The sequence below is a fragment of the Melospiza melodia genome, chromosome 9, assembly GCF_035770615.1.
Source record: "Melospiza melodia melodia isolate bMelMel2 chromosome 9, bMelMel2.pri, whole genome shotgun sequence".
Classification (NCBI taxonomy): Eukaryota; Metazoa; Chordata; class Aves; order Passeriformes; family Passerellidae; genus Melospiza; species Melospiza melodia.
This window is the reverse complement of record NC_086202.1, coordinates 33,196,078-33,222,526: the sequence shown is the minus strand read 5'-3', so window position 1 is coordinate 33,222,526 and position 26,449 is coordinate 33,196,078. Positions and strand designations below refer to the sequence as shown.

General features: G+C 51.9%; 2 protein-coding genes across 8 annotated transcripts in view; both read left to right on the top strand.

Annotated features, from left to right (window-relative positions):
* The window catches only part of MICU1 (mitochondrial calcium uptake 1), a 92,210-nt gene extending 85,779 nt beyond the window's left edge, over nt 1-6,431 (top strand). For all 4 annotated transcript variants that reach the window (XM_063164171.1, XM_063164173.1, XM_063164172.1 and 1 more), the window contains 2 exons: nt 3,389-3,478; nt 5,733-6,431. In XM_063164171.1, the coding sequence (XP_063020241.1) occupies nt 3,389-3,478; nt 5,733-5,896 (254 nt within the window). In that variant the 3' untranslated portion in view covers nt 5,897-6,431. The remainder of the gene's footprint in view (nt 1-3,388; nt 3,479-5,732) is intronic.
* A 1,759-nt stretch (nt 6,432-8,190) lies between these two features.
* Nucleotides 8,191-25,453, top strand: DNAJB12 (DnaJ heat shock protein family (Hsp40) member B12). Of its 4 annotated transcripts, none has more exons than XM_063164150.1 (9): nt 8,738-11,807; nt 11,948-12,122; nt 12,935-13,080; nt 16,461-16,646; nt 17,985-18,064; nt 18,646-18,755; nt 21,399-21,571; nt 22,436-22,568; nt 23,592-25,453. In XM_063164150.1, the coding sequence occupies exons 1-8, from the start codon at nt 11,600-11,602 to the stop codon at nt 22,555-22,557; spliced, it is 1,200 nt and encodes a 399-aa protein (XP_063020220.1). In that variant the 5' UTR covers nt 8,738-11,599; the 3' UTR covers nt 22,558-22,568; nt 23,592-25,453. The 4 variants fall into 4 exon arrangements, with proteins under 4 accessions (XP_063020221.1, XP_063020220.1, XP_063020217.1 ...); XM_063164148.1 differs by having other exon boundaries at nt 8,741-11,807; nt 23,688-25,453; XM_063164151.1 differs by lacking the exon at nt 8,738-11,807 and adding an exon at nt 8,191-8,334 and having other exon boundaries at nt 22,436-25,453.
* Nucleotides 25,454-26,449: the final 996 nt, after the last annotated feature.

The following is a 26,449-nucleotide window of genomic DNA, read 5'->3' as shown; positions in this document are numbered from 1 at the left end:
AAATCATTTTATTTGAATGTTGCTGCTTGAAATGGCTGCAGAGTGGACAGGGAGTCAGGAAGTCTGAAATTCTCAGTAACCAGGTTGAGGTGAGCTGGGGTGCAGCCATGGAATTGCTGCTTGCTGTGCCTTGGAGAGGGGTGGGAGAAGTCAGCCCCCCTGGAAGCACAGCTTGGGGTGCTCCTGTGCAGTAAAGGCAGTGCTGGGAGGGGGCTCTGGGGCCCTGGTGTCCAACAGGATCCCCTGCACTCAGGTTTGGGGTGTCTCCAAGGAATCTCCTTTCTTTCCACGTGTCTGGCTGTGGATGTTGCACCAACAGCTCTGCTCTGGGAGATCTCCTTTTTTCTTTTTTATTCTCCCTGATCTCTGTGACTTTCTGTCATGCTGCCTTTGATGTCAAAACAGCTTCTGCTCTGCTGCAGGGCTGCAGCTTGAGAAGAGCAAGGAGAATGTGCTGTGCACACAGGATTGCACAAGGCTTATCCATCTCTTTCTGGATGGGTGTTCCAGCACATACTCATGCAAATGATTTGTAAAAAGTTAACTAGATTTTGGGAGCTATGCTGCCAGTGATAGCATCCAACATTTCCAACTGGGAGCCCTGAAATGAAACGTGTGCATCCACGTGAGGCTGATTTCTGGGAGCCCAAACCACATGTGTGTCCTGCCTTTCCATCCTGGGGTGGCCCAGGGCAGGAGCCCTGCTCCCATCACCCCCAGGGCCATTTGGGAAACAAAGCAGCAGCCCAGCTGTCCATTCTCTTGGCCACATGTGTGATTAATCCCAAGCTGGAGGGAAAAGTGAAGTTTGCCATCTGCTGAGGCCCTGGCCTGGAGCAGCACTCAGTGAGGCATTGCTCACAGTGCACTTCTGGGAATCAGAGTGGAAAAAAAGGATAACTGTGTCAGACTCTAAACTTGCATAAAATCACTCAGATGGCTCATTAAAGGAACCAGTGGGAGATACCAATGCATGAAATTTTAGAAGCTTTTCAAGATAGAAATGTGGAACTCATTTTTGATGATGTGAAATCCAGGAGAATTTCTATCCCAGAACTCCAAACCTGGACAGCCTTTAAGAGATGTTCCCCAGACAGCACCTATTCCATTTCATGGTAAAGAAATTATTCCAGCAGGTTTGCTTCAATTTTATTTGCCTTCCTGAGCTGCCTTGAGGTCTGGAGCATGTGTGAGGATGTGAAAGCAGAGATGCTTTCCCTCCTCCTTTTGATTCCTTAAAAACCAGCACAGCACAGTCCTGCAGTCCCTGTGGAGTCATTCTGGCATCAAGCAGGAACGATGGGATGGAGCTGACACTTGTGCACTTGGATCAATAAGAGAGGAAGCAAGAACTGCTGGCCATGAGTGCAAATTCCAGCTGGGAAAACTGTGGCTGTGAAAGACAAACAGGAGGGGAGGGATCAAGAGAAAAACAAACAGGAGGGGAGGGATCTGGAGACTCCCTGCAGAGATGGAAAGAGTGGGGAAAATCTCAGCAGAAAAGCATAACTTATAATTAAAGGAATTAGGACAAGGGGTAATGGTTTTAAATTGAAAGGCAGATTTTGATTTGGTGTTAGGGAGAAATTGTTCCCTGTGAGGGTGGGCAGGCCCTGGCACAGGGTGCCCAGAGCAGCTGTGGCTGCCCCTGGATCCCTGGCAGTGCCCAAGGCCAGGCTGGATGGGATTGGAGCAGCCTGGGACCGTGGAAGGTGTCCCTGCCATGGCAGGGGTGGCACTGGATGTGCCCTAAGGCCCCTTCCAACCCAAACCATTCTGGAATTCTGTGATGAAGAAATCATTTTAACTTTTTTTTTTTACATGTAAGGCTACAGCCATAGGGTACCTAGGGCTCCAGGAGAGGAGGATGGCATCAATGTGAAGGATCTCAACAGAAATTTTACATTTACCAACACAAATTAAGTGAAATTTGGTGTTGTTGTCTGAGGAAGTACAAAGTAATAACTGCTGACTGGAGCTACATCACTCATGGAGAAAGGGAATTTCACTCAGGAAGAATAATTATGTGGGAAAAGCAGGGTCCTATTTGAGATTATATCTATTTTACACTTACAATGCATCATTTCAATTTTCTCCTGCATTATTTAGTAATAGGAGAGGTTTTATGGGGAAAAGGAGCTGATGGTGGTTGTGAATTCCTCTCAGAAAACCCCAGATTTCACTCAGGGGAGCAGAAACAGGGTGGAAGGTACCAATAATGTAAACATCAATGAAAAAAATCTCATTAGAAATATTTTATGCAGTTTGTAATTAATCCAGTTACAGTACATATTGGATTATTATTTCTTCCTTTCTGACACTCTTAACTCTCCAAAATTCCTGAAGGACTAGAGGGGCAGAAGCCCATAAGGATTCTGTGGAGGAAAGCACAGGCTGTTTGTGGTTTCAGTCTGGTTTTGTGATGCACCACTTCCCTTTTTCCCTTGCTCCACAGCTAAACATTGATCCCAGGGGCTGTGGATGGCATTTCCTTGGGTCAGGCTTTGTGGAGAAGCAATTTAACTTTAAATACACTCACACCAGCCTTGTGAAGAGGCTTTTCTTTTCCCATTTGTGCAGCAAACTCACCTGCCTAACCCTGCCAGATTGATAGCTCCATGAATTGGATGGAATTTTCTAATGGTGGGGAATAAAACTCCTGCTTGCTTCTCTGCTGCCAGTCTGGGGAGAAAAGGGAAATAATTCCTTACAACTCTTTATTTTATTGCAAGGTTAATCTGGTCTGCTCCCTGCAGGAGGGTGGGTGGTTTGTTCTGCAGTTATTGGGTTGCAACAGGAAAAGAAGTTTTTGGAATTCCCAGTTTTTGGAATTCCCTGCTTGATAGAATTAAATGCTGGATAATGTGGTGGTGTTCACAGGGGTCTCAGGATGAGGGAAGAGATGAGAATCTTGACTCCATGTTTCAGAAGGCTGATTTATTATTTTTGCTATATATTATATTAAAATAAAATGATATATTAAAACTATACTAAAGAAAGAAGAAAGGATTTCATCAGAAGATTAGCAATGATAACAAAGTCTTGTGACTGACTAGAGTCTCAACACAGCTGGACTTGTGATTGGTCATCATGTAGAAACAGTTTCACATGCTGGGTAAACAATTCTCCAGATCACATTCTAAGACACCTAAACATGGAGAAGCTGAAGCTTCTCAGCTTCTTTGGAGAAAAGATCCTAGCAAAAAGATTTTTCATAAAATATGTCTGTGACAGGATAGCATTCCTTGGAGTGCTGTCAGGAGGAGCTGCCTCATTGGTGGAGCTCATTGCAGCCTCTCTGAGGACCCCAGGGCTGGTTTCCCCCAGGAGCAGGAGTGTGCTGCTGTGGCTGGCCCCTGTGTGACCCCGTGCCCTCCGTGTGTTGCAGTGACCATGCAGCAGGTGGCCAGGACCGTGGCCAAGGTGGAGCTGTCAGACCACGTGTGCGACGTGGTGTTCGCGCTCTTCGACTGCGACGGTGAGTGAGCGCAGCTCGGCCAGGCTGGGGGAGCCCAGGGCAGGAACCCTGGGGGAAATGCTTCTTCCTGCCATGCTCTGTGTCCAGCTGATGCCCGGTTGGATTATGCCTTTTCTGACCCAGAGATGGGGCAGCTGAGAGATGATTTAAAAACTTATACTCCATTTTCAGTCTCATGAGAAGGGTGAGACAATACAGATGTTGTAATTCACACCATCACATTCAGAAGCTGACTATTTCCTAATTACATTATAAATGTTTCTTGGCCTATCAGCTTTAGCCACACCATGCTGTAAATGCCTTTATTGTATTTGTGGGGTGCCTCATGGCAGGAAGGAATGATGAATCTGACTCCATGTTCTCAGAAGGATCATTTATTATTTTATGATACTATATTATATAAAAGAATGCTATATTAAACTTTAGTACAGCATTCTTTAATATAATATAGTATCATAAAATACTAAAGAATACAGAAAGGATACTTACAGAAGGCTGAAAAGATAATAAAGAAAACTCTTGACTCTCTCCAGAGTCCGACACAGCTTGGCCCTGATCAGCCAATGAGTCAAAATAATTCACATGAAACCAATGAAACAATCACCTATGGGTAAACAATGTCCAAACACATTCCAAAGCAGCAAAACACAGGAGAAGCAATGAGATAATTATTGTTTTCCTTTTTCTCTGAGGCTTCTCAGCTTCCCAGGAGCAAAATCCTGGGCAAAGGGATTTTTCCAGAAAATATGAATGTGACATGCCTTAAATCATCTCAAATTTCCCCTCATGGGCCCACTACAGTGCATCTTTCATAGCTCTATTTCTCCAAAATATCCAGTCTTTTTTGCAAGGCCATCCTTTGAAACTTGTTTCTAGCTCCATTTCTTCTCTCAAAGTTTGCACACAGATGCACACACTGTATAAACCTTCTGTCAGGCTTTGACAATTCTCTACAAATCCATTTCCCACATTGCCCCTGCCCTTTTGGGAAGGGTATCCAGGGGTACCCACCCTGTGAGATGGGGATGTTGGAGCACAGATGGGAAGGTTTGGTGTGCACACTTTGCTCCTTTTCCCCCACCCAGAGAACTCCAGTTGGTCGAACAGAATGAGCTGTTGTGCTTCAGTGTTGGAAACGAGCCAGGCTGGGGCTTTATCTCCAAAGTCCTGGACAAATGTCAGCTTAATTTTTAATTAATTAATAGCAGCACTCTGCCCTGCTGGAAACTAGCTTTGCAGAGGCTGTGGGTGCCCTGGGGTGGTTGTTGTCACACTGAAGCACTCCTGGCTCAATTTAACGGGAGTTACTGGAGCCTTTGCCAGGTGACAGCAGTTCTGACTTGGAAAGAAGGAAATTCTGCATTTGCCCAAAACTGCCAGGCCAAAATCAGAGTCTTGGCTGGTACCCTGCTTCTCCAGCAGTCACCAGCATCTGGCAGCTCTGAGTGGCAGTACTGTTGCATAAGTATGAACATTTAAAAATGTATTTAATTAATTTATTCCTTGTTGTCCCTCTTGGTTTCAGCCCCACCTGCTCCTTTGCACCGCCCTAAGGTCACATCTCCTGTTTTATTTTCCTCTGTGCTTCAGCACCACTGTTGTGATACAATCTTCATGCCAGATGATCAGGCTGGAGATCAGAGTGAGCTGAAGTGTAACCAAATATTCCCTGTTTGCCTTCTCTCAGAGGAGAATCTCCTAAATATTTTGATAGCAAATCTTTAGGGGGAAAGAGGAGTCCCCTGAGGAAGAAACCAAATGGAAAAGCAGGCACAGATGTCTTTTTATTATTATTATTTTGTTGTTCTCACTCCATCAGTGTTTACAGACATTAAAAACCTGCAGCACTGAAGGGAATTTTGCTCAACCCTTGATAGTTTGCTGGAATTCTGCTGCCCAGTGGCTGCATTCTGCATAACCTCATTCATCAGATCAACAAATCTTCCCTTCTACTCCATTAGGAAAATTTGTGCACCTACAATTTCCTAAACCACTTAAAGCAGTGTTTCCTGGGAGGACAGGGACATTTGGTTTGCATTTGCTTTTCTGCCTCCTGCAGAAGGAGCATCATCCATGGGGTTGGGATTTAAACTCTGTGGCTCAGGAGCCCTTGCTCAGCAGGATATTTGGGAGGTGGGAGCCGAATGTGGTCTGTGTTTTTGCAGGAAAGGACACTCATGGCTGCTGCCCCTTAAAGTTGTCATTCCAAGGAGGTTGCTGGTGGGTCTCTGACTGTTTTTCCTCCTTTTTGCAGGGAATGGGGAGCTGAGCAACAAGGAGTTTGTTGCCATCATGAAGCAGCGGCTGATGCGCGGCCTGGAGAAGCCCAAGGACATGGGCTTCACTCGGCTCATGAGGGCCATGTGGAAGTGTGCCCAGGAGACAGCCTGGGACTTCACAGCTCCCAAGCAGCAGTAGCAGGGCTGGGAAGGAGCACCCCCATTCCCTGGATCAGCCCCTGGGCACAGCAGGCTGGCACCAGGCTCTGGAGAGCCCAGGCTGGCTGTGCCAGGAGGGTTTTGTTAGAAATCCACACCTGCTGAATGTGCTTGCTGCTGGCTCCTCCATCTTGCTCTCTCTCAGGAACAAGGAAAGGACTTGCACTGGCAGCACCTCCGTGGCACGATGTGCCCTGCTCCAGAGCTGGGCCCCAAATCACCTTTATTTAATGCTATGAAAAATGGCACGGGGGGTTCTTTTGGTTCTCAGGCTGCTCCTGAGAAAAGCCAGGAAATTCCTGCATTCCCTGGATCCCAGGCCAGGATTGCAGCCAGCCTAAAGCTGCACCTGCTGCAGAAGGGCAGCTAAAAGCAGTGCAGCTCTCCTGCCTTGCACAAGCAGGAGCTCCCAGACTGATTCCCTGCATGGGGAGTTGTACTGGGAAGGGCTGGCAGGTGTGGATTGCTGGGGGCTGACCTCTGTAAAATTGCTTGTAAAGATGTTCCTCCCTGCAGCCTGGCTCTGTGTCTGCATTGCTCCACATCCTCCCCCAGGGCTGGGGCTGAGGCACTGAACGGGGGTGCTTTGGGAGTGGGAAAAACCCCTGTGAATTTCCAGAGCTGGAAGGACAAAGGGGATCAGTCACTCCTGGAATCCTTTCTGTCCCCAGCACAGGAAGGAGCTGCTGGAGAGAGTCCAGGGGAAGCCACTGAGGTGATGGAGTATCTGTGCCATGAGGAAAGGCTGGGAGAGCTGGGATTGTTCACCTGGAGAGAAACTCCAGGGTGACCTCACTGTGGCCTTGCAGTGCCTGGAGGAGGTGACAAAAACATGGAGAGGGAATGTTGACAAGGGCCTCAAGTGCCAGGACACGGGGAATGGCTTCCCACAGCCAGAGGGCAGGGCTGGATGGGATAGTGGGAATTAGGAATTGTTCCCTGGCAGGGTGGGCAGGCCCTGGCACAGCTGTGGCTGCCCCTGGATCCCTGGCAGTGCCCAAGGCCAGGCTGGAGCAGCCTGGGACAGGGGAAGGTGTCCCTGCCATGGCAGGGGTGGCACTGGATGGGCTTTAAGGTCCCTTCCCACCCAAACCATTGTAGGATTCCGTGGTTCACACAGGGATATTGATCCTGATCACCCCATCCTCTCCCCCTCATTTCCCAGGCTGTTTTGGGGTGGTTTGGGTGTGGGTCCCTGTGCTGTCACTCACCTCACACCCACAGACCTTCCTGCCTCTCTCCTGCCTGCTCCCCACGGCCAGCCTCCAGGATCTGTCACTGTCTCTGAATCCTCTTTTGGGATGAAGGTTGTTCCTGCCATCCCTGCCGTGACTGAATGTGAAACAATGTAACACAGCCCGAATCTCGGGTTTTGCCTTGCTGAAATGGCTCCCGAGGTATTAGAGTCTTTTTCCCAGCTCCACGACAGAAGAAGTTGAGATTCCTCAGTTCTGTTTTTCAAGCTTGTTTATTTTCTATTATCTGTAACATTCTCTCTCTGACCTGCTGAACTCTGTCCAGCAGGTTGGGTTGTGGCACAGTCACTGCCCTTGGGGTGGTGTTGGCTTTTTATACTAAAAACTACGTATACTTTATTTACAATAATTTTCCAATACCTATCACCTATGTTAGAAAGTCTGTCTCTAAACCAATCCAGAAGTGTCACCATCACAGCAGAAGATTGAGGACAAGAAGGAGGACAGAACATGCACAGATTTCTCCATCTTGCCTCTTGAACCCCCATTCTAAAACCCCAAAATTCTTTTTCACCCTGTGACAAATTCACTATCATTTTACTCAAACTCTTGTGGCTTGTAACTCTTCACACAAAGTTGGCAATTGTTTCTATGGGCTAAAATCAGAGGCACGGGTGTCTTTGACTCCGTGCCAAGATCTCTGAGCCCCTGCCAGGGTCTGAAATCACCCAGGGCAGCCAGAGGGATGTCCCGGGTCCCGACACCCGAGCAGCCGCACCCTCCTCAGGGTGCCCTCACCCGTGCCGGGCGCGGTCCCTGCGGGCAGGCCGTGTTCCAAGGGCAGAACTCCATGAGGAGGAGGCTCTAATGAGGAGTTGTTAATAATCTACCCTGAGCAGGATCCCGGGGTCCCCTCCCCTGTTGGGGGCCGGCTGGGTCCCCCCAGCTCTCGGCCCCGGTGAATCCCCCCAGAGCTCCGCTGCCTCCCGGAGCCTCGGCCGGGCCCGCCCGCCTGAGGGCAGGGCTCCGTGACGTCATCCGTCCGCGCCCGGCCCCGCCCCTCCGCCCCCCCGCCCGGCCGCCGCCGCCATGGAGTCGAACCGGGACGAGGCGGAGCGGTGCATTGGCATTGCGCTGGCCGCCATCAAAGCCAACCAGCCCGACAAGGCCCGCCGCTTCCTGGAGAAGGCGCAGCGCTTGTACCCCTCGCAGCGGGTCCGCGGTGAGCGCCGGGCCGGGGGCGCGGCGGGGGGCCCGGGGGAGCGCGGCCTGCGCGGCCGCCGCCGGGCCTGACCTCTCACCCTCACGGCGCCTGCGCGGTGCGCGCGGGGCACGCCGGGAAAGCGAGTTCATCGGGGGTCCGGGGCGTGTCCAGGGGTCTGGGGCTGCGGTACCGGCCGGGACCGGGCACCGATGGGCCAGGATCGGGACCGGGTACCGACGGCCCGCGGCCACTGTCTTTAGCGGGGGCCCTCAGTGAGGAGGGCGCTGGGAAGGGAGGCCGACTCCGCGCTGCTGTGGCAGCCTGAGGCGCGGGCACTGCACCCGCTGCTGCCGGGGCTGCGCTGAGGGGAGGCAAGGGGCTTGGCAAGGCGAGGGGAAAGTTCTTGAGGGTTGTGAAAAGCCCTTCTCCTCCTCCGACTCCTCCTTTCCTATACCTTTACTTCTTTTCCTATTACACTTTTCCTGCTCGTCTCCTCCTTATACTCCTCCTTTTCCTCTCCTATTCCTCCTCTCCTATTCCTTTCCCCCTGTTTCTGTCTCTCTCCTCCTTCTGTTCTTTTCCTCCTCCTGCTGTTCCTCTCCTCTTCCTGTTTTTCTCCTCCTCCTCTTATTCCTGTTCTTCTCCTCCTCCCATTCCTCCCCTCCCTCTCCCGTTCCTCTCCTCCCTGTTCCTGCCTTGCCCCTCGTGTTCCTCCTCTCCTCCTGTTCCACCTCATCTCTTCCTCTTATCCGTCCTCTCCTCCTCATCCTTCTCCATTCCTCCTCCTCTCCTCTCGCTGTTCCTCCCGTTTCCATCATATTCCTGCTCTCCCTGCCCTGTTCCTGCTCTGTTTGCAGACAGACAGACAGACAGACATGCCGTGGCTCTCACACGTGTAACAAAACAAGACTCCTCCCCAAGACTTTGTGCCAGATTTTTGTATGTTTCCATCATTTCCTGAAAGCTTTAATTCATATGGGAAGTGGTTTGTGAAAGCAGCCAAACTCTGCTCTTTCCCTGCGTGTTCTTACATGGCAGAATATTGTGTAAAAAGCTGTGGATTTAATTTTTTTTTCTTTGACCTCATCTGAGTTTGGATTCTTTGGCTGAGCTTTGCAGCTTGTTTGCCCCAAGGCTTCCTGTGATCCTGGTTCTGGTTGCAGCAGGGCTCTCCCCTCTGCCTCAAACACAGTGTGTGCTGTGCTGTGGTTTCCCTCCCCTCCCTTTCCTCTGGAATTTATACTTTGGTAAAATTACTGGGTAGGAAAAGTGACTTTTGCAGGAAGGCAGAGCCAGCAGGGCAGGTTAATGTTAAACACAACATTTGTACTGATTTATGGCCAAACCCAACCAGATTTCTCATCCAAGGACCCTTTGCTCCATGTCCTGCTGGCTCTGGGTTGGGAAATGCTGCCAGAGATGCCCTGGTGGTCCCTGAGCCTCTGAGCAGCTCCTGGGAAATCTCTAAATCTCCTCCCCAGGAATTCCCCAGGGTTTGGCAACACTCTGCAAACTCTGACCCTGCCTGGGCTTTTTGGGATCAGGGAAGGGTTTTGCAAGGGGATTGCAGCAGAAATCTCCTGTGTCAGGGCACGTTGGCTGAGACACTCTCACACTCTGGTCACCTTTCAGGGAGAGATGGGGAAATTTATGGGAAGTTGGGCAAACATTGGCTAATAAGGGAGGAAAAGTGCCCCATGGCACGTGCTGGGGAGGAGCTGGGTTGGCAGAGCTGCAGTTTAATCCTGCACTCCCTGAGTTTGTGCTGTGCTGGGGCTGCACAGAGGGTGCAGAAAGCAGGCACAGGAGGGACCTGGAGCTGCTGCAGAGCCCAGGGGAGGCACCAGCATGGGCAGAGGGATGGAGCAGCTCTGCTGGGAGGAAAGGCTGGCACAGCTGGGGCTGGAAGAAGGGTCTATGGGGAGACCTCACAGCTCCTTCCAGGGCTGCAAGAAAATTTGAGAGGGATTTCATCAGGAGTGGAGTGGCAGGACACAGGGAATGGGTTCCCAGTGCCAGAGGGCAGGGCTGGATGGGATATTGGGAATTAGGAATTGTTCCCTGGCAGGGTGGGCAGGCCCTGGCACAGCTGTGGCTGCCCCTGGATCCCTGGCAGTGCCCAAGGCCAGGCTGGATGGGATTGGAGCAGCCTGGGGTGTTGGAAGGTGTCCCTGCCATGGCAGGGGGTGGGAATGGATGGGCTTTCAGGTCTCTTCCCACCCAAAGTGTTCTGGGATCAGAATCTCCTGGCAAGCTGTAGGGAATGAAGCCCAAAGCAGCAGGAAGGGGGTAGGTGGGGAACAGCCTTGTGAGGGGAAATTTAAAATCACCTGCAGATTGCTCCAGGTTGGGAAGGAGCAGAACCAAAGATTATCATTCAGTGAGCACTGAAGCACTGGAAATATGACTGAGGGAAAAATTTACTTGTCTAAAATAAATTAATTTTAAATTTGTGTAGGTCCCAAGCCCAAAAGCTCATCCAGTTACTGCTCCCTAGCCCACGGTCCTTTTCATCCCCTCATCCTCTATTGGCTTTTGGATTCCTGAGTGGATTTTCCTGCCCCCTGTGAGCACTGGGCCCAGATAGGATATCTTGGCTCATCTCTTGGCCTGCCAGTGTTGTTTGCACTTGCCTGAAGAAGGTGATGCCCCACAGTGCAAGGTCTGTGCTGTGCAATCCATGGGAGGAGGTGGAACATCCCTCCCAGTTCTGGGGTCTGGATAAGGGACTGCAAGCTCAGGACACTGGGGCTGTGTAAATATCCCTGGCTGGGTTTCACTGTAGCATGTGTGCCTGTTCTTTTGAGTGGGGGTGAAGAAATCAGTCTGATGTTGGTTCAAAAAGCAGATTTAAAGGATGGTGCTGTGCAGCTGCACGATGGAAGGATGCTTGGAGCTCCCTCCATTGTGTCCCCTGGGTGATTGGGCCAGGCCTGCATGTTGGAGAGGATGGAAGTGCCTGAGCCTTGCAAGGAGGAGGAGGAAGGGGAAGGTGAATTTGTCCCCCCAGTAACTGAGGCAGGATGGGTTTCACAGCTGCTCCCAGCCCCCAGGCAGTGACAGGAGAACAAAGCACCTGAGTGAGGAGCTGGCAGCCAGCAGTGCTGCAGCTCTGTCCCCAGAAGGGGAGTGTCCCCATGGGGTTGGCAGCCCAGAGAGTTGTTTTCTAAGCTCTCTAAAGATATGGCATTGTCACATCACTTCCCCAGCACTGTAGGCTCTGAAAAGCAGGAGACAAAGAAGAATAATAGACTTTATAATGTGCTAGAGGACACATTTGGACATGGTTTGCTGTCAAGGACAGATGGAAGGGAACAGAGGACAGGGAGACACTGCTTTGCTGATCTGCTGTGGCTCCTGGACTGTCTGTCTGGGTGGTGCTGGGGTTTTTGTGGAGGTTGTGTGTGTTGGGAGCAGCAGAACATCTTCAGGAGTGGCCCTCACACCTGGGTGGGAAGCAGCAGGAGCTAAGAGATTACCTGGCAGGAAAGGTGAGGCTTTTCCTGGGGGAGGATGGATTGGGGGCCTTGGGAAGGTGGCAAAGATGGAGAGGAATCTCTCCATGGGACAGCTGGAAGGGCAGGCTGAGCTTGGTGCTTTGTTCTCTATGTTTTTGTTTCTCTCCTTTCAGTTCTGCTTGAGTCACTCAACAAGAACGAGCAGTCAGCCAATGGGCAGTCCCAGCCCCGGGAATGCACCAACCCTCAGTTCAGGAAAATGAGTGGAGATTTCCCATCAGCCAACGGAGAGGCTGGGGGGGAGCCCCCCAAGGGCTACACTCAGGACCAGCTGGATGCAGTGAAGAGGTTTGTGCACAGCTCTCTGGGGCATGTGTTTGACTCTATCACATGGTACCCGTCTGCTTTTCACAGTACTTTAAAGATTTCAGCTTTGAACCATTTGGAACAGTGTTAAGAGCATGCCCAGGAGGATTTATAGCTGGTGGGCAGCTGGCTTGGGTCTGCTCATTTTCCAAACCCTGTTTCAGGCTTCCCTTGTCCCATTTGCCCATCCTGGCAGCTGAAGGACTGAGCTGCAGGTGCAGTCACTTGGTAAACTTTGTTTAAGGTTATGGGCACGGCCTGAATTGTGCAAGAACCACTTCAAGGGACTTGCAGGAATGTTTGTTACATCATCCACTTCTCCAAAAACCCAGCCTGCTGGATTCTGTCTCCTCATGTGAGCAGCAGAAGCCTTGGCTGGGCTGAGTGTGCCCAGGCAGGATGGGCTGCCCACCCTGGGCTGCTCCCTCCTTCCTTCTCTGCACTTCAGCTGATGCAAGTCTTACATCTGGGCATAAGCTGAGGTGGGGAGGGAAAGGCCAATATCCTTCAGGTGCTGCAGTCCTTCCCAAGCAGCCTCCAGCACAGGGACATGATGAATGTGAAGTTTATTTGCCAGTCACGTTCCTGTGTGGGTCTGAGGGAGGCCCTTCCTCCTGCACTGGCCCAACTCGTTCTGTGCTGGGTCACCCTCTGAGAGCAGGGCCTGAGTAATGCACAGATCCCTGAGCAGCACCCTGAAACTGCTGCCTGAGGAGGCTCAGAGCTGACAGGTATCCAAGACAAAGAGGTTTTTACTCCTGGAACTCAGTGCTTGCTCCCCTCTCCCCTGGCAGGGTAAAGCAGTGCAAAGATTACTATGAAATTCTGGGAGTCAGCAGAGAAGCTTCTGATGAGGATCTGAAAAAAGCCTACAGGAAACTGGCCCTGAAGTTCCACCCGGACAAGAACCACGCACCAGGGGCCACAGAGGCATTCAAAGGTAAAGCCAGCTCCACATTTGTGCTTTGCCCCCAACTCTCACTGAGGGAACCCTTAGAAACAGCCCCACAAGTCAGGCAGTGACATAAAGCTGCTCCTTGTGAAGCTGCCTCCCTTCAGAGCTGCTCATGTCATGACCAAAGTATGAGCTTAAAATAATAAACACAGGCTGGCAAGGTAGGACTCACCTCTGTTGGCTGGGTAAGGAGGAGCCTTCCTTCTCTTTCCCCAGCAGCCCTTCCCTTCCCTTCCCTTCCCTTCCCTTCCCTTCCCTTCCCTTCCCTTCCCTTCCCTTCCCTTCCCTTCCCTTCCCTTCCCTTCCCTTCCCTTCCCTTCCCTTCCCTTCCCTTCCCTTCCCTTCCCTTCCCTTCCCTTCCCTTCCCTTCCCTTCCCTTCCCTTCCCTTCCCTTCCCTTCCCTTCCCTTCCCTTCCCTTCCCTTCCCTTCCCTTCCCTTCCCTTCCCTTCCCTTCCCTTCCCTTCCCCGTGTGTTGCTCCAAGCTCCTGTCTCATTGCTCAGGAGGGAATTCTATCAGGATTAACCCAGTTACACCAGAGGCAGACTCAGGACTCACAAACCCCTCAGGAGAAACATTCCAGGAAACCCCCAACCATTCTTGGATGGAACTGGTGAATAGAAATCCCAAGTGGAAGTTTCTAGGGTGGAGCTGCAGCAGCCATATAAGTGAGCCCAGCCAGAACTCAGAAACAGAGCTCTGGTTGTGCTGCAAGGAGCCCAGTTCTCAGAGCCTCTCTGTAAATGCAGCAGGGATGTTTCCTGGGTAATGAGACCCCTTAAGATTGGAGAAATTTTCCAAGAGAGGTGCTATTGCTTGGAACATATAATCCCATTTTCCCCTGCAAGCTGCTGAAGTTTGATTATTGTCATTGAGCTAAACACAGAACACCTTGGTGCCAGTCATACAGCACTGGTTTGGAAGCCATTAAAATAATCTGACTCTGGCCACTTTTTACAAAGAAATTCTTTGCTCAAGACAGTGCTGAGGCTCTGGTACAGGCTCCCCAGAGGAGCTGTGGCTGCCCCTGGATTCCCTGGAAGTTTTCTAGGCCAGGTTGGACAGGGCTTGGAGCAATCTGGGATATTGGAAGGTGTCCTGCCCGTGGCAGGGGGTGGAATGAGAGGGTCTTTAAGGCACCTTCCACCCCAGAGCAGCCAGATTTTGGGAGTGAAATGAATGAGCTGTGTGCTGGAGCAGGGAGCAGGGCTGGCCTGATGTCAGTGCACTGGTACAGTATTCAGGTGAGCTCCTCACAGACGCAAATTCAGCAGTAAAAGTCTTGGGTAAGGTTTGTTCAAGCCTTTTAAGACTTAAATCCTTCCCTGATAAGAGTTAGCAAATAGTGACCGAGCCCCAGCTACCTGGGAGAGCCCCTGCTGGTGTGGGGGCAGATGGAAGGGCATCTGCACACAGCTCTCAGCTGTGCCTGTGCAGAGCTGCTGCTGCACAGCTCATCCCTGGATCCCTCAGTGGCCAAAGGCAGGTTTCCTCACCTGTAATCTTGAATAATGATGTTTGCCCAAGGCTTTGGCAGGAGCTACGTGCCAGAAGTGGAGCGTTAAGCAAAGTGCCCTTTATCCCCCACTGCAGGGTTATCTCCTCCAGGCCTTGCCTCCATGGCTTCCTGTCCTTCAGCCCCTGGGCTGAGCTGAAGTCCAGCTGCTTGCTTCCAGAGGGTGAAGGGGGAAACGTGCCCTGCTGTGAGGATATGAGTTAATTTTTCCTTATGTTGATGGATCAGCTGAAGTCTTGGCATTTGCCTTCCCAGTGACGCTGATAAGGTGCTGAGCCCGTGCCTCAGTGTGCAGTTCCAGCTGGCTGCAGGCTGCCTCCTGGCAGATCTGCATCACTGCCTGCCTGCTCCTGGAAAAACCCTTCAGCCTGGCTACTTGGAGCTAAAATCCTGCCTTGGAATGAGGCATTTCATGGGCTTTGTCAGCACAAAGTCAGATAGTGAAGAAACCCTGAACTGCTCCGTTGTCATTGCTTCCCTTGTTCTTTCCAGCTGTGTGGTTGATGCACTCTGAGTCACTCCTTGTCCAGCAGCTTCCCTGCCTGGCTCTAGAAATGTTTGCTCTGGGTGCACTAATTATAACCAAGAAGGAGAAGGGGTGTATTGACATTACATGCTCTGCCCTCCAAATCTCCACTCCAAGGAGAAACCGTACACCTCCATCTGACCATGGGGAAATGCTGAATCTTGGAGCTGATCTCCTCCAAATGGGCACATTATCCCCCTTTTTCTCCCTTTCCATCCCTTCTGCCCCTGCCTTTTACACACCAGGCTCCTGCTGCTGTGGGCATTTTGGGTCCTTGTGACTCAGGCAGGCCTGGGGTGGCTTGGTACAGAGGGAAGCTGGAATGTGCAGAGAGGTGAGTACAGAAACAGGAGGGTGGCAGGCAGACATTCTGGGAAAGGGGCTCAAACTCCTGAGGCTGGAAGGAGAGGGACCAGGGACCTGGCAGGGGTTTAGTTCCAGTACATTTCCAGCTTCAGGCACTGGTTAAGAGTCCTTGTAATTATGCACCTTGCATGTGGCATGTGCAAGTGCTGAAACTCTTAGCTGATGGATGCAACTTCTGGCTAATGTTTCCTTAGCAGTTTCTATGGAAAGTTTTAAAGTCCCTTTCAGGGATTTAGCCCATATTTAAATTCTTTGCTGTGACAGTGTTCACAGGGGTCTTAGGATGAGGGAAGAGACAGAGATCTGACTTTATATTTCAGAAGGCTTGATTTATTATTTTATGATATATATTACATTAAAACTATACTAAAAGAATGGAAGAATAGGTTTCATCTCAGAAGGCCAGCTAACCTAAGAAAAGGAAAGAATGATAACAAAGGCAGCTGCCTCAGACTCTCTGGGCCAGCTGGGCTGTGATTGGCCATTAATTATAAACATCTAAGATGGGCCAATCAAAGATCTACTTGCTGCATTCTACAGCAGCAGATAACTATTGTTTACATTTTGTTCTTGAGGCTCCTTAGCTTCTCAGGAGGAAAAAATCTTAAGAGAAGGATTTTCATGAAAAGATGTCTGCGGCACTTTGCAGTTCTAGTTGTAGGCTCTGACAATAAATTCCCTTAGTGCCGCTTTTGAATAAAATTGGTCAACTAAAATTTGATTTCCCTACACTGCTGAAGGGTTTCTCTGGGGACACGCACCAAACCCTTATCATTTGAATGAATGAGGGAGTTTTTCCCTGAGTGTGGCTTCCTCCTGCCTGGATTTGCCCGGGTGCCCGTTGCAAGGACGTGGGGGCGGCCGAGCGCGTGTGGCTTTGCACGATGAGGAGGGCAGATGTGCAGGGCTGCAGGGGAGGGGGCAGCAGGCTGAGCTGATCGTTCCCTGTGTGCCGCAGCCATCGGGAACGCGTACGCCGTGCTGAGCAGCCCCGAGAAGAGGAAGCAGTACGACCAGTTCGGGGACGAGAAGCTCGGCGCCGCCCGCCACGGCCACGGCCACGCCGACTTCCACCGCGGCTTCGAGGCTGACATCTCCCCCGAGGACCTCTTCAACATGTTCTTTGGGGGTGGCTTCCCTTCCAGTAAGCACCTTCAGTCCTGCCTTCCTTCTCCTCCTTTTGCTGCAGCTGGGGCTCTTGAGGCTGCGCTGGGTTCGCTGAGGGGGAGCTCTCCCTCCCAAAGTTTTTTAAATGGTTCATCCTTGGAGAGCTCAGCAGCCATCAGAGCTGGACTCCTTCCCAGCCTCAGGTGTTTGTTTGCATGCTGGCGGCATCAGCTGCTGTTAGGGTTGGGTTGAATGCTAGAACAAAAAGGGACTTGTTTTAAGGGTTGTTGTGGAAATAATCCTGTTTTGAGGAAGGCTTTTCTGCCTGGTGGTTTTGGAATTTAAATCTTCTTATCAGAGCAAACTGTGGTAACACCTGGGCCTCGTTCTTGATCTCTGCTTCACCACGTAGCTAGAACAGGTTCTCCAAGATCAGTGGCCACTTCCTTCTCTCCCCTGTGCCCCATAAAAAAAAGGAAAATAATATTTCTACAGCATAACTTAGACCTTGTGAATTGAAAAATAAGTCTGCATCCTGTCTGTCCACAGTGCTGACCATGGCTTGGGGAGCAGGAAAGAATCTGTTCCTTTACTTGCTCAACAGACACAGATTCCATGTCAGGAGAAGGGTATTTTGGAAGACTCCTTTGTATTTGTTCCACTCAGGTCTGACTGGAGGTGGACACAGGGCTTCTTGACCTCTGTGGACCAACTTGAAAAAAAAAAATTTGGTTTCAGTTAAGAAAATTCACTCTGGTAGCTCTTTCCTGCCTGGAATCTGAGCACTAACACCCCAACACCAGTGGCTCAAAAGCATCTGGAAGCTTTTTGCAGCATTTGTGCTGTGCCTGGCAGAGAGGCCAAGAAGCTGCTCCTGCAAAAACAGCATGTTGCTATTTCAGTGCAGTCTCTTTTTCCCTTTCCTCGCTGTCCCGAGAGAATTGAGGGCTGCTCTCTCAGCCTGGAAACCTTTGCAGCTGTGGCTTTGACATTTAAAACAGGACATGGAAGAGCTCTGTTGGCAGGGTGGGGAAAAGCCCAGAATGATTTCTGTTTGTGACTGGTTTTAATCTATTCCATCAGAAGGGAGAAGGCCTGTGCAGGGTGTTCTCTCTCTGTGGCTGACCCTGCTCTGGGCAGGAGGTTGAACTTCCTGAGGTCACTTCCAAGCTGAGTTTTCATACAATCCTGCAGAATCTTACAGAAGGAGCTCTGTGCCCACCCTGCACTCAAATCCCCTCAGCAATGTCCTGTTTCAGCCTGGAAGCAGGTGAAACATGGATCATGTTCATCTTTCATGGTCCCTCCCTGGCCAGCCAGCAGCACCCCCACTCCACGCTGTGACTTTGGGGTAAGAGTTTTCTTCTCCCTGCAGGCAATGTGCACGTGTACAGCAATGGCAGGATGAGGTACACCTACCACCAGAGGCAGGACAGGAGGGAGCACCAGGGGGATGTAAGTGGAAAACACCTGGGGGCTGGGGGGCTGGGGGTTTGCCCAGCACAGCACTGGGAGCTGGTTCCTGGGCCTGGCTTGTGAACAGTCCTGCTTGTTGCCACCCTCCCAAACAGAAAGCTGGAGCCAGGGTTATTGTGGCTGTTGTCTGAGCAGAGCCAATTTTATTGTAAAAAAAACAAACAAGAACTTCCTGGATATTTTTATCTCAAGCTTGAAGGTGGAACTGAAGGGGGTGAGGGAGGTGATGGAGAGGGGGAATTACCTTCATCTGTCCAGCCCTGAAAAGGGGAGAAGCCATCCATAAAACCAGTCCTGCTCTAGAAAAATGAGCTGTGGGCATGAGGCTTTTGGAATTCCCCCTGGCAGTGCCCTCTGCCCACTGTCACATCAGAGAAGGGCCAGGGGGTTTGTACTGTCCTGAGTCAAACTGTCCTGTGGTTTGGGTTACTCCCTGTGCAAAGCAGGAGAGAGGAGGTTGTGTGGGAGCACTGGGAGGGAGGGAAGGAGGGAGGGAGGTGCCATGGGATCCTTGTCCAGCTGGGTGGGTGGCACTGCACTGTGTGTTTCTGTTCCCTCAGGGTGGCCTGGGGCTGTTTGTCCAGCTGATGCCCATCCTTATCCTCATCATCGTGTCAGCTCTCAGCCAGATGATGGTCTCCAGCCCACCCTACAGTTTGAGCCACAGGCTGTTAGTACCCATTCCTCTAAACCTTACCCACATGGGGAGGGGGTGGGCTCTGGGGGGGTGTGGTGGGGCAGGGATCTTGCCTCTCTTCTTCCTTTGGGTTTTTTTGCTTTATCCCCTGACGCCATGGCTCCTGCTGCCAGAGAAGTCTTTGTGGTTCTCACACAGGTGTGAGATATGAGGTGCAGGGAGAGTTGGGGGGTGCTCACTGCCCTGATGGAGAGAGTTCCTTGCCAGGGACCTTGTGCAGTCCATACCCACAGCTGTGTCTGTCATGGAAAGGGATAAACTGGTCTGGGGAGGTGCAGCCCAGCACTGAGATCCCATATGGAGCAAATTGAGGTGCAGAGTGTGTAAAACAAAAGCCATGTTCTCCATGAAAGCCTTAGCACAGTACAGTAGAGGAAGAGGATAAGGAATAAAAGTCACTCCCAGAGAAATCCCCTGTTTCTGAACTCTCATCTTGCCATGAAATAGCTTTGGCCAGACACTGGGGATGTGAAAGTGAAACTGCTCTGTTCTAGGTCCTGTGGAAATGCCCCCATCTGCTCCCTCTGGTGACTAATGGAACGTGTCCTCATTCTTAGTCACTGTGCAGTGCTAACAGAGAGTGGGGAAACAGGCTTGATTTCTGCTGCTTGCATCATTCCTGGCAAAGGCTCAGTGTCTGTTCAGTGTGAGCTCTTCTGTGCATTTAGAGAGGGCAGACCTGGTTCCAGCCTGGTGTCCCTGCCTATTTTCACAGGTAGCAATGTTTGCTGTTGATCACAGAATCCCAGAGGGCTTTGGATTGGAAGGAACCTTTAAGTTACCTTGTTCCACCCCCTGCCGTGGCCATGGACACCTCCCACAAGCCCAGGCTGCTCCAAGCCCCATCTAACCTGGCCTTGAGCAATTCCAGGGGAGGGGCATGATGTTAAATACTGCAAAACCCAGCTTAGCTTTCAGATTCAGAGCAGACTGTGACATTGGTGCTTGGGACCAAAAGATGGGATGGTTTTGGCACAGTTCAGGGTTATTCTGAGAGGGTGAAGGCAGTTAAGCTGTGATTTCCACAGCTGGCATTAGCATTGTAAAGCTAAGCACTGTCCACGTTCACCAGTTTGGTTTATGCTGGTCAAGAGTCTGTGGGGTGAGAAGACACAGAAGGGAGGGAGCATTTAAATGGGCAGGGATTTGCTTCCAGCCTTGCCAGCTGCCAGAGGAAGCCATCCCTGAGCCCCAGATGTTTCTCTGCTGCCCCATTCCGTGTCCCCTGTCTCTGCACACTCAGGCAGCAGCAAGCAGCCCGATTTCCAAGGCTGGATTTGGACAGGGGTGGGAAGTGAGCTCCTGCAGCCCTGCTGGAGGCTTCCCGAGCAGGAGGGTGTTTGAGCTGCTTTGAGGTGCTGCAGGGCCGGCAGGAGGAGCTGCTGCATCACTCACTGGGATGGGAAAGCTGTGCCTCAGCTCAGGAGCAGGGGAGCAGAAGCTTTGAACCCACAGATTTAAATGCCACTCCTCCATAGTGGAGGTGTCACTGAGGAGGGCAGAGTCCTGAAAAACCACTGTCACCTTTGTAAATGCCTTCCCAAAAGGATCTTCCTGCTGGAAGAGCTGCCTGGCTGTGGGCCTGATTGCTACTGCTCAGTAACACCCCATGGAATTGGCCTGAGTTAATTGCATGTCTGACTGCAGGTGACAGGTTTCTGTGCCCTGATTTTCCTGCTACACACCCCAGTGTGCTGCTGCAGCCCTGCCATTCCCAGTCCTCCTGTGAGGGCACACTCTGTAGTCCATCTTTATCCAGGAGAGGAATATGAGCTTTGGGAGAGCTCAGGGCTCTCTCTTGACAGAGAAAATAGTGAACTTGGCTTTTTCCAGGCTGCACCTCTGCCTTGAGAAATCCCAGCAGAGCTCTGTGCTCCTGTTCAGTCCCTTCAGTTACCCAGCACTGGGCCTTGGGGAAACGTGCAGGAGCCCTGGGATCCCACCTGTATCCTCTGATACAGACTGAAGGCTGGGCTGCATGAGTTCATGTTTAGAGCTGGCTCAAGAACCAGGCTGCTCCCAGTGCAGCAGCAGCAGCTGGTTTTTATCACAGGAACTTTGGGCATGTCTCCAGGTGGAGCCGTCCTGGCAAATCCAGCATTTGGGCCCAGCTCCTGTGTTACAGCTCACACACACGCCCTAGGGAGGGTCTCTGGGTTTGCTGGCCTGTCAGGGGAAGCAGAGCAGGGCTTTGTCTGAAATGCAAATCCACTGGGCCAGGGGAGGAGGAGATTTCCTTCTGGAAAGTGCTTTCTGTGCTGGTTGATGCAGGCTGGGACACAGAGCAGCTCCCATCTTGCGAATGAAGGAAATCACAGATTTAATAAATTAATGAAAATTCCAGGCAACATTTTATTTTAATTAATGGGCAATGTGTCTTGGAGTTATGTCTGTATTCAGAGCTCTGCCCACCTAGGTGGAGCCCTGGCAGCTTCTCTCTCCCTGTGCTGGTGGTTGGTTTCCACCAGAAATGCTGCTCCCTCCCACTCTCCAAGCCAGTGGCTGGATAGGGGTGAGGGATGTTTCCTGCTGTTTGGAATCACATCACCCAAGCTGGGGGCTTTGCTGTGCCCTTGAAACATGTCCCACACTGTTGTGCTCTTGTCCCTGCACCAGGTCTGTGGGTCACACACACAGAAGGGTCACAGAGCACTTGAAAGTCCCCTACTACGTGTCCGAGAGCTTTGCTGAGGAGTACACGGGCACGAACCTGAAGAACGTGGAGCGGAGCGTGGAGGACGACTACATAGCAAACCTTAGGAACAACTGCTGGAGGGAGAAGCAGCAGAGTGAGTAGTGAGGGGTCAGCAGCTGCTCCATGGGCTGCCTTTGGAATGTCTTTGACTAGGACTAAGTCGTGCTGAAGTTATACTTTAACACGGTGCCAGCACATTTCCTGTGTCGTTGGCTTTGTTTTTTCCAGTCTGTGACTTCATGACAGGCCCGGTATGTGGGGGTTTTTTGTTTTGTTTTGCTTTTTAATGCTGCTGCAGAACTGGTCAGACAGGAGCTGTGCCCCAGAGGTTCCCCTGCTGTGTCAGCAGGATACCTCTGATTTCCAGTGGAGGGGGAAGGTAGAACCTCTGGGATCCCTGCTAGCCCCGTGTCATATTTCAGCTGTTCAGGGATGGTGCTAGAAAGTCTGCTGCCCATGGTGTCATGGTCCCACATCCCACCCCTGCTCCCAGGGGGCTGCCCAGGCAGCTGATCCAGCCAGACATCCCAGCAGCAGAGGGTGGTGAGGGCAGCGAGTCCAGGGCAGCCTGTGTGCTCTGGCTGCTGTGGTGGTCACGGCTCTGGGAGCAGTGGCTGGGGTAGGATTTCAGCTCTGGAATGCCAGAGGGGCTGTGATCATCCCTGGGCGGTGCCAAACTCACAGAGCCCTGCTGGGGTAACCTTTGTGTGGGCTGCCCCTGCATGTCCTGGGACTGGAGCTGGGTTCTCCTGGCTTTTCCCAGGACGGATGAGCTGTCAGCAGCTCTTACGCCCATCCTGTCCCAAAGGGCGCGGGGCATTTCCTCATCCTCATCCTTTGCTGCACCTTGGACAGCTGGAGGTGCCTCCTGTTCCCAGCAGAGCCTGTGGGGGAGCAGGGCCTGGCAGGGGAGTCCCTTCCAGAGGGCATTCCTGACGCTGAGCTTTTCCCTTTGCAGAGGAAGGCTTGTTGTACCGCGCACGCTACTTCGGGGACTCGGACCTGTACCAGCGGGCACAGAAGATGGGCACCCCCAGCTGTAGCAGACTGTCAGACGTCCAGGCCTCCCTGCACGGATAGTGCCAGCCCAAGTACGAGCTGGGAGCAGGGAACCCCAGTGCTTTGATCACTGGGAGCCCTGAGTGAGACACAGCCCTCCAGGAGTGTCCTCGGGGTGCACGCCGCAGCCTCCCCTCCGACGGCGCTCCGCGTTAATCAGGAATCGATCGGGTTTAGTTTGCATGTCGGCACCCCCGGCTCTCTCCAGGCTCCCTCTTTTCTCTGGCCTCTAGGAGCAGGGCACAATCCCTTGGTGAGGTTGGGAGTTTCTTAGGTGCTGTGGCATCCAGCCCCCACATTTTAATGAGCCCTTGGTTTTGGTTGCTTTGTTGTCTGTTTTGCTGGGAAAGCTGTTGGCCCTGGCACGTGACAGGGAATGAAGTCCCACCCAACAGATGTTCCTTGTCCCCCCTCCTGTTGCCTTCCCGTTCAAGGAGAACAAAGCAAATATTCCCAGCAGGTTGTAGAAGTAACTTACTGGGTTAAACTGGCAATCAAAGTAAGAGCAGCTGGGGGGAGGTCTGGAAGATTTGGGGGTTGGAGAGCTTGGATTAAGGAGAGCCTGGATAACACATGTGAGATCAGATGTGCTGGGAGAACTGCACCAAAATAACGAAAAAAAATTGCCACGGGGTTTGGAGTCCTTTTTCTGCATAAATTTTTGGGCTGATTTCACCTACCAGGTACTGCTGGGCTGCCTGTGAAGTGTGCAGATCCCCAAAATTGTCCGAGCACAGGATTTCTGTAGAAAAACTCCTGGGTGAAGCTTGTTCCAGGTGTTGTATGGACACCGTTCCAGCTCACAGGGACTCCTTGAGGATGCTGGCTGCTGAGCTGCTTGATTTGCACTTTTGGGGGTTGTTTTCCTCAGCATCTGAAAGTTTGGCCTTTAAAGCAAATCCTTTGGGGCACATTGGGCTTTTCCTTGGGTGTATCCTGGTTTTGGATCCGTTCCCACCTTGATCCTCCCGCTCTCTCCTTTGGATGACTGCGCCTCTTCTGGTGTTAATTACCTGCTTTTCTTTAATTCCCTCCCTGCACCCGTGGTCTGGAAGGAGCCTGGAAAAGCTGCTGCCTGTGCTGTGGGGTGGGAAGCGAGGGGGAGTCCCAGGCTGGCCTCAGACTGACACCGCTGCCGCTTTTGTTCCCAGAGCGTCCAAACGCCCGAAGACTTTGGGGAAGCGCACTGAGCCGAGGTGACAGACTCTGCTCTTTAAAAAGAATCAAACCTTATCTTAAACATGGAATTGGAGATTTAGCAACGCACAACTGCCCCTCTTTCTTCTCTCTGCCTCTCTCTGGCGATGGCAGGCAGCGCTTGGGACAGGAAATCCAGCTCTCCTGTCTTCCTCCTCCCCTCCCAACGCTGCTGGCGTGCTCCCAGGATCCCACAAGGATCCCACACCCCCTGGAACAGACACACAGAGTGTAAAATAACCCAAACTAACTGCAGAAGCCTGAAGCAGGAGACCCTTCGCTGCTGCCAATGGAGAGAGAAGTGGGATTTGTTGATAAAAGAAGACACTAAAGAAAAGAAAATATAATCTATTTAGCATTAATTTATAGCTGTATATATGTTGTACTTTTAAACTATGCAGGGGTTGGATGATTAAATTATTTTGGTTTCTGCCCATTTTGGGGAGCAGGGCAGCAGGAAGCCTCTTCCAGCGTCTCTGTCCACAGCACTTTCCTGCCTGGAAAACAGGAATCCCTTTGCAGCTGCTGTCCTTTGCTCCTGGGAGGACATTCTGTGGATGGGGACATGCACACACCTGCTCTTGGGGTTCTGATCCCAGCAAACCCCAAAGGTGCAGGGCTCCCAGAGAAGGGGGAGCCCGTGGCAGAGCCGTGGATCTGCAGCGTCGGCGGAGCCGGGGTCAGCTGAGCCGCTCACCAGGGAAGGATTGTCCTGGATGGATTTTGCTCGTCAGTCTTTGGTTGATTTGTGCATGTAACTCCTTTTTCTGCCGAGTCTGCTGGAATTGTGCCTGGTAATCAGCGTGCTCCGTGCAGAGAGGGCTTTCCAACAGCCCTTTGTTGGGAGGTTTTGTGCTCGTCCCTCCAGGCGGGTGCAGCCAGCCCTGCCCTCACACCCCACCTCGTGTTTCCTGCAGGACACCTGGAAAAGGCCACAGATCCATAAGGAACAAAGCATTCTGCTGGGGGAGATCAGGGGCTGTCTGATCTGCCCTGTGCCTGCCCCACCACGGGCAGGAGCAGCGTGAGCTGCCCCAGGTGAGGAGCCATCTCTTGGAAGCAAAGCCAGCACGAGCAGAGCCACCTCCCATGGAATAAACTGGATTATTTAAATTTTTGGGTTTTTTTTTTTTTTGCTGCTCTGCAGCTCATTTGTGTCTAAAGACATTTCCAGTGCAAACCATCCCCTGGCACAGTCAGGGGAGTGAGCTGGGAGCACAGCAGCTCCCGGGTGGGCTGGCAGAGGAGGTTTTATCCCGTTGTCCTTAGGAATCCATGCGCTCTGTCTTGGCTGTTTATTTGTTTTGTGAAATCTCAGCCTCCCCTTGGCTGCAGGCCCTGTTATCCCACAGCCACCATGGCTTGGACCTGATTTTAAGAGGTTTTATTATTTTTTTTTTTTTAATGGTTCCTCCACCTTCAGAAGAAATTGGGTGGAAGTTCAGGATTGGAAATGGCGCTCGATAGAGGCACAGGGATGATGGGGACGAGGTGAAACCAAAATCCTGCTCACAGAAGGAGCTGGATGTGTTGCCCAGTGCCATTCCCTGCCTGGAGCCTGCCTGCCAAAACCTTCAGGTTCTTTTTCCTGGTAGATGCCCACGGATCACAAGGAGGGAGAAGGCATCGCTCCCAGTGGATGCTCACAGAGGCTGTATCTCTTGATTTAGTTAATTATACAATTGTACATCTATAAATAAATGTTTATAATGTGAAAGGCTCCAGCTGGGTTGGTGTCCTGTGGATTCCCTGCTCCAGCCAGCTCTGATTTTGCAGCTCCTCGGTGGTGGATGGAATTTGGGGTCTTTGCCATCCCATGGTCCTGTGGGGGCTGCAGAGGGAAGGACAGGGAGGGGATGGAGAGGACGTGGTGCCCCTGGCATGGTGGCACCAAACACCCAGCAGGGCACCTTTGCTTCAGACCCGTTCTGCTGGGGTGTTCCCAGAAGGGCCTTCCTCCCAATAGCCCCTCATCCTCTGGCTGAGCCTTATTCTCACCCCAGGATGCCACCTGGCAGCTCTATCCTGGCACTGGAAGGAGCCCTGTGGGCACCATCCCCATCAGGTGGGCAGGAACACTCTGGGCTGCCTTTGTTCCAGCAGAGCCACTGCCTTGGGTGCCCTTCCTGCTGGCAGTGGCTGGAAACTGCTGGCCCCAGAGCCTTGGGATGGATTTGGGATGGGTCTCTTCCTCCCCAGTGGAGGAAGTGGTGGAAGTACTTTTGGTACACCAAAGTGCTGGAAGCTCTGGGTGGGAATTTCCCCCTTTTCCTCCTTCTCTCAGAGGCCAAGAGTGGGAATTTCTCCCCTTTCCCTTTTTTCCCTGCTCTCAGAGGCCAAGGATCACATCCCTGCCATTCCCCCTCTGTGGTGAGTCAGCCCTGCTGGCACAGGGCACACAGCCCAGGTTTTGGGGAGGTTTTGCTGCATTTTGGGTCATTCCCAGCCCGGAGCAATGGGAGACACTCTTGAATTTCAGGGTGTGCTGGTCCCTGCCCACTCACCAAAGCTGTGGGTGCTTTGAGCTGCCCATTAGCTCGTTAGCCCAAGCTTTTAATTGGAGCAGCTGCCAAAGGCAGGGAGGCATCAAAGGCAGACAGGTGCTCCAGGAACGTCCTCCTCTGGCAGGCAGGGAGCCAAGGAGACCCCTCTTCCCCCATCACTGTTTTTGGTAGCAAAACCACCAGGGTGTAGCACTATCCTGGGATTTAAGCCC

Excerpts from the sequence above, each read along its gene's own strand:
- DNAJB12 (XM_063164150.1), top strand. The coding sequence starts at position 11,600 with ATGGTTTGCTGTCAAGGACAGATGGAAGGGAACAGAGGACAGGGAGAC. Across the intron at positions 13,081-16,460 it reads GGCCACAGAGGCATTCAAAG|CCATCGGGAACGCGTACGCC; the intron begins GTAAAGCCAGCT and ends TGTGTGCCGCAG. Across the intron at positions 18,065-18,645 it reads GGAGGGAGCACCAGGGGGAT|GGTGGCCTGGGGCTGTTTGT; the intron begins GTAAGTGGAAAA and ends CTGTTCCCTCAG.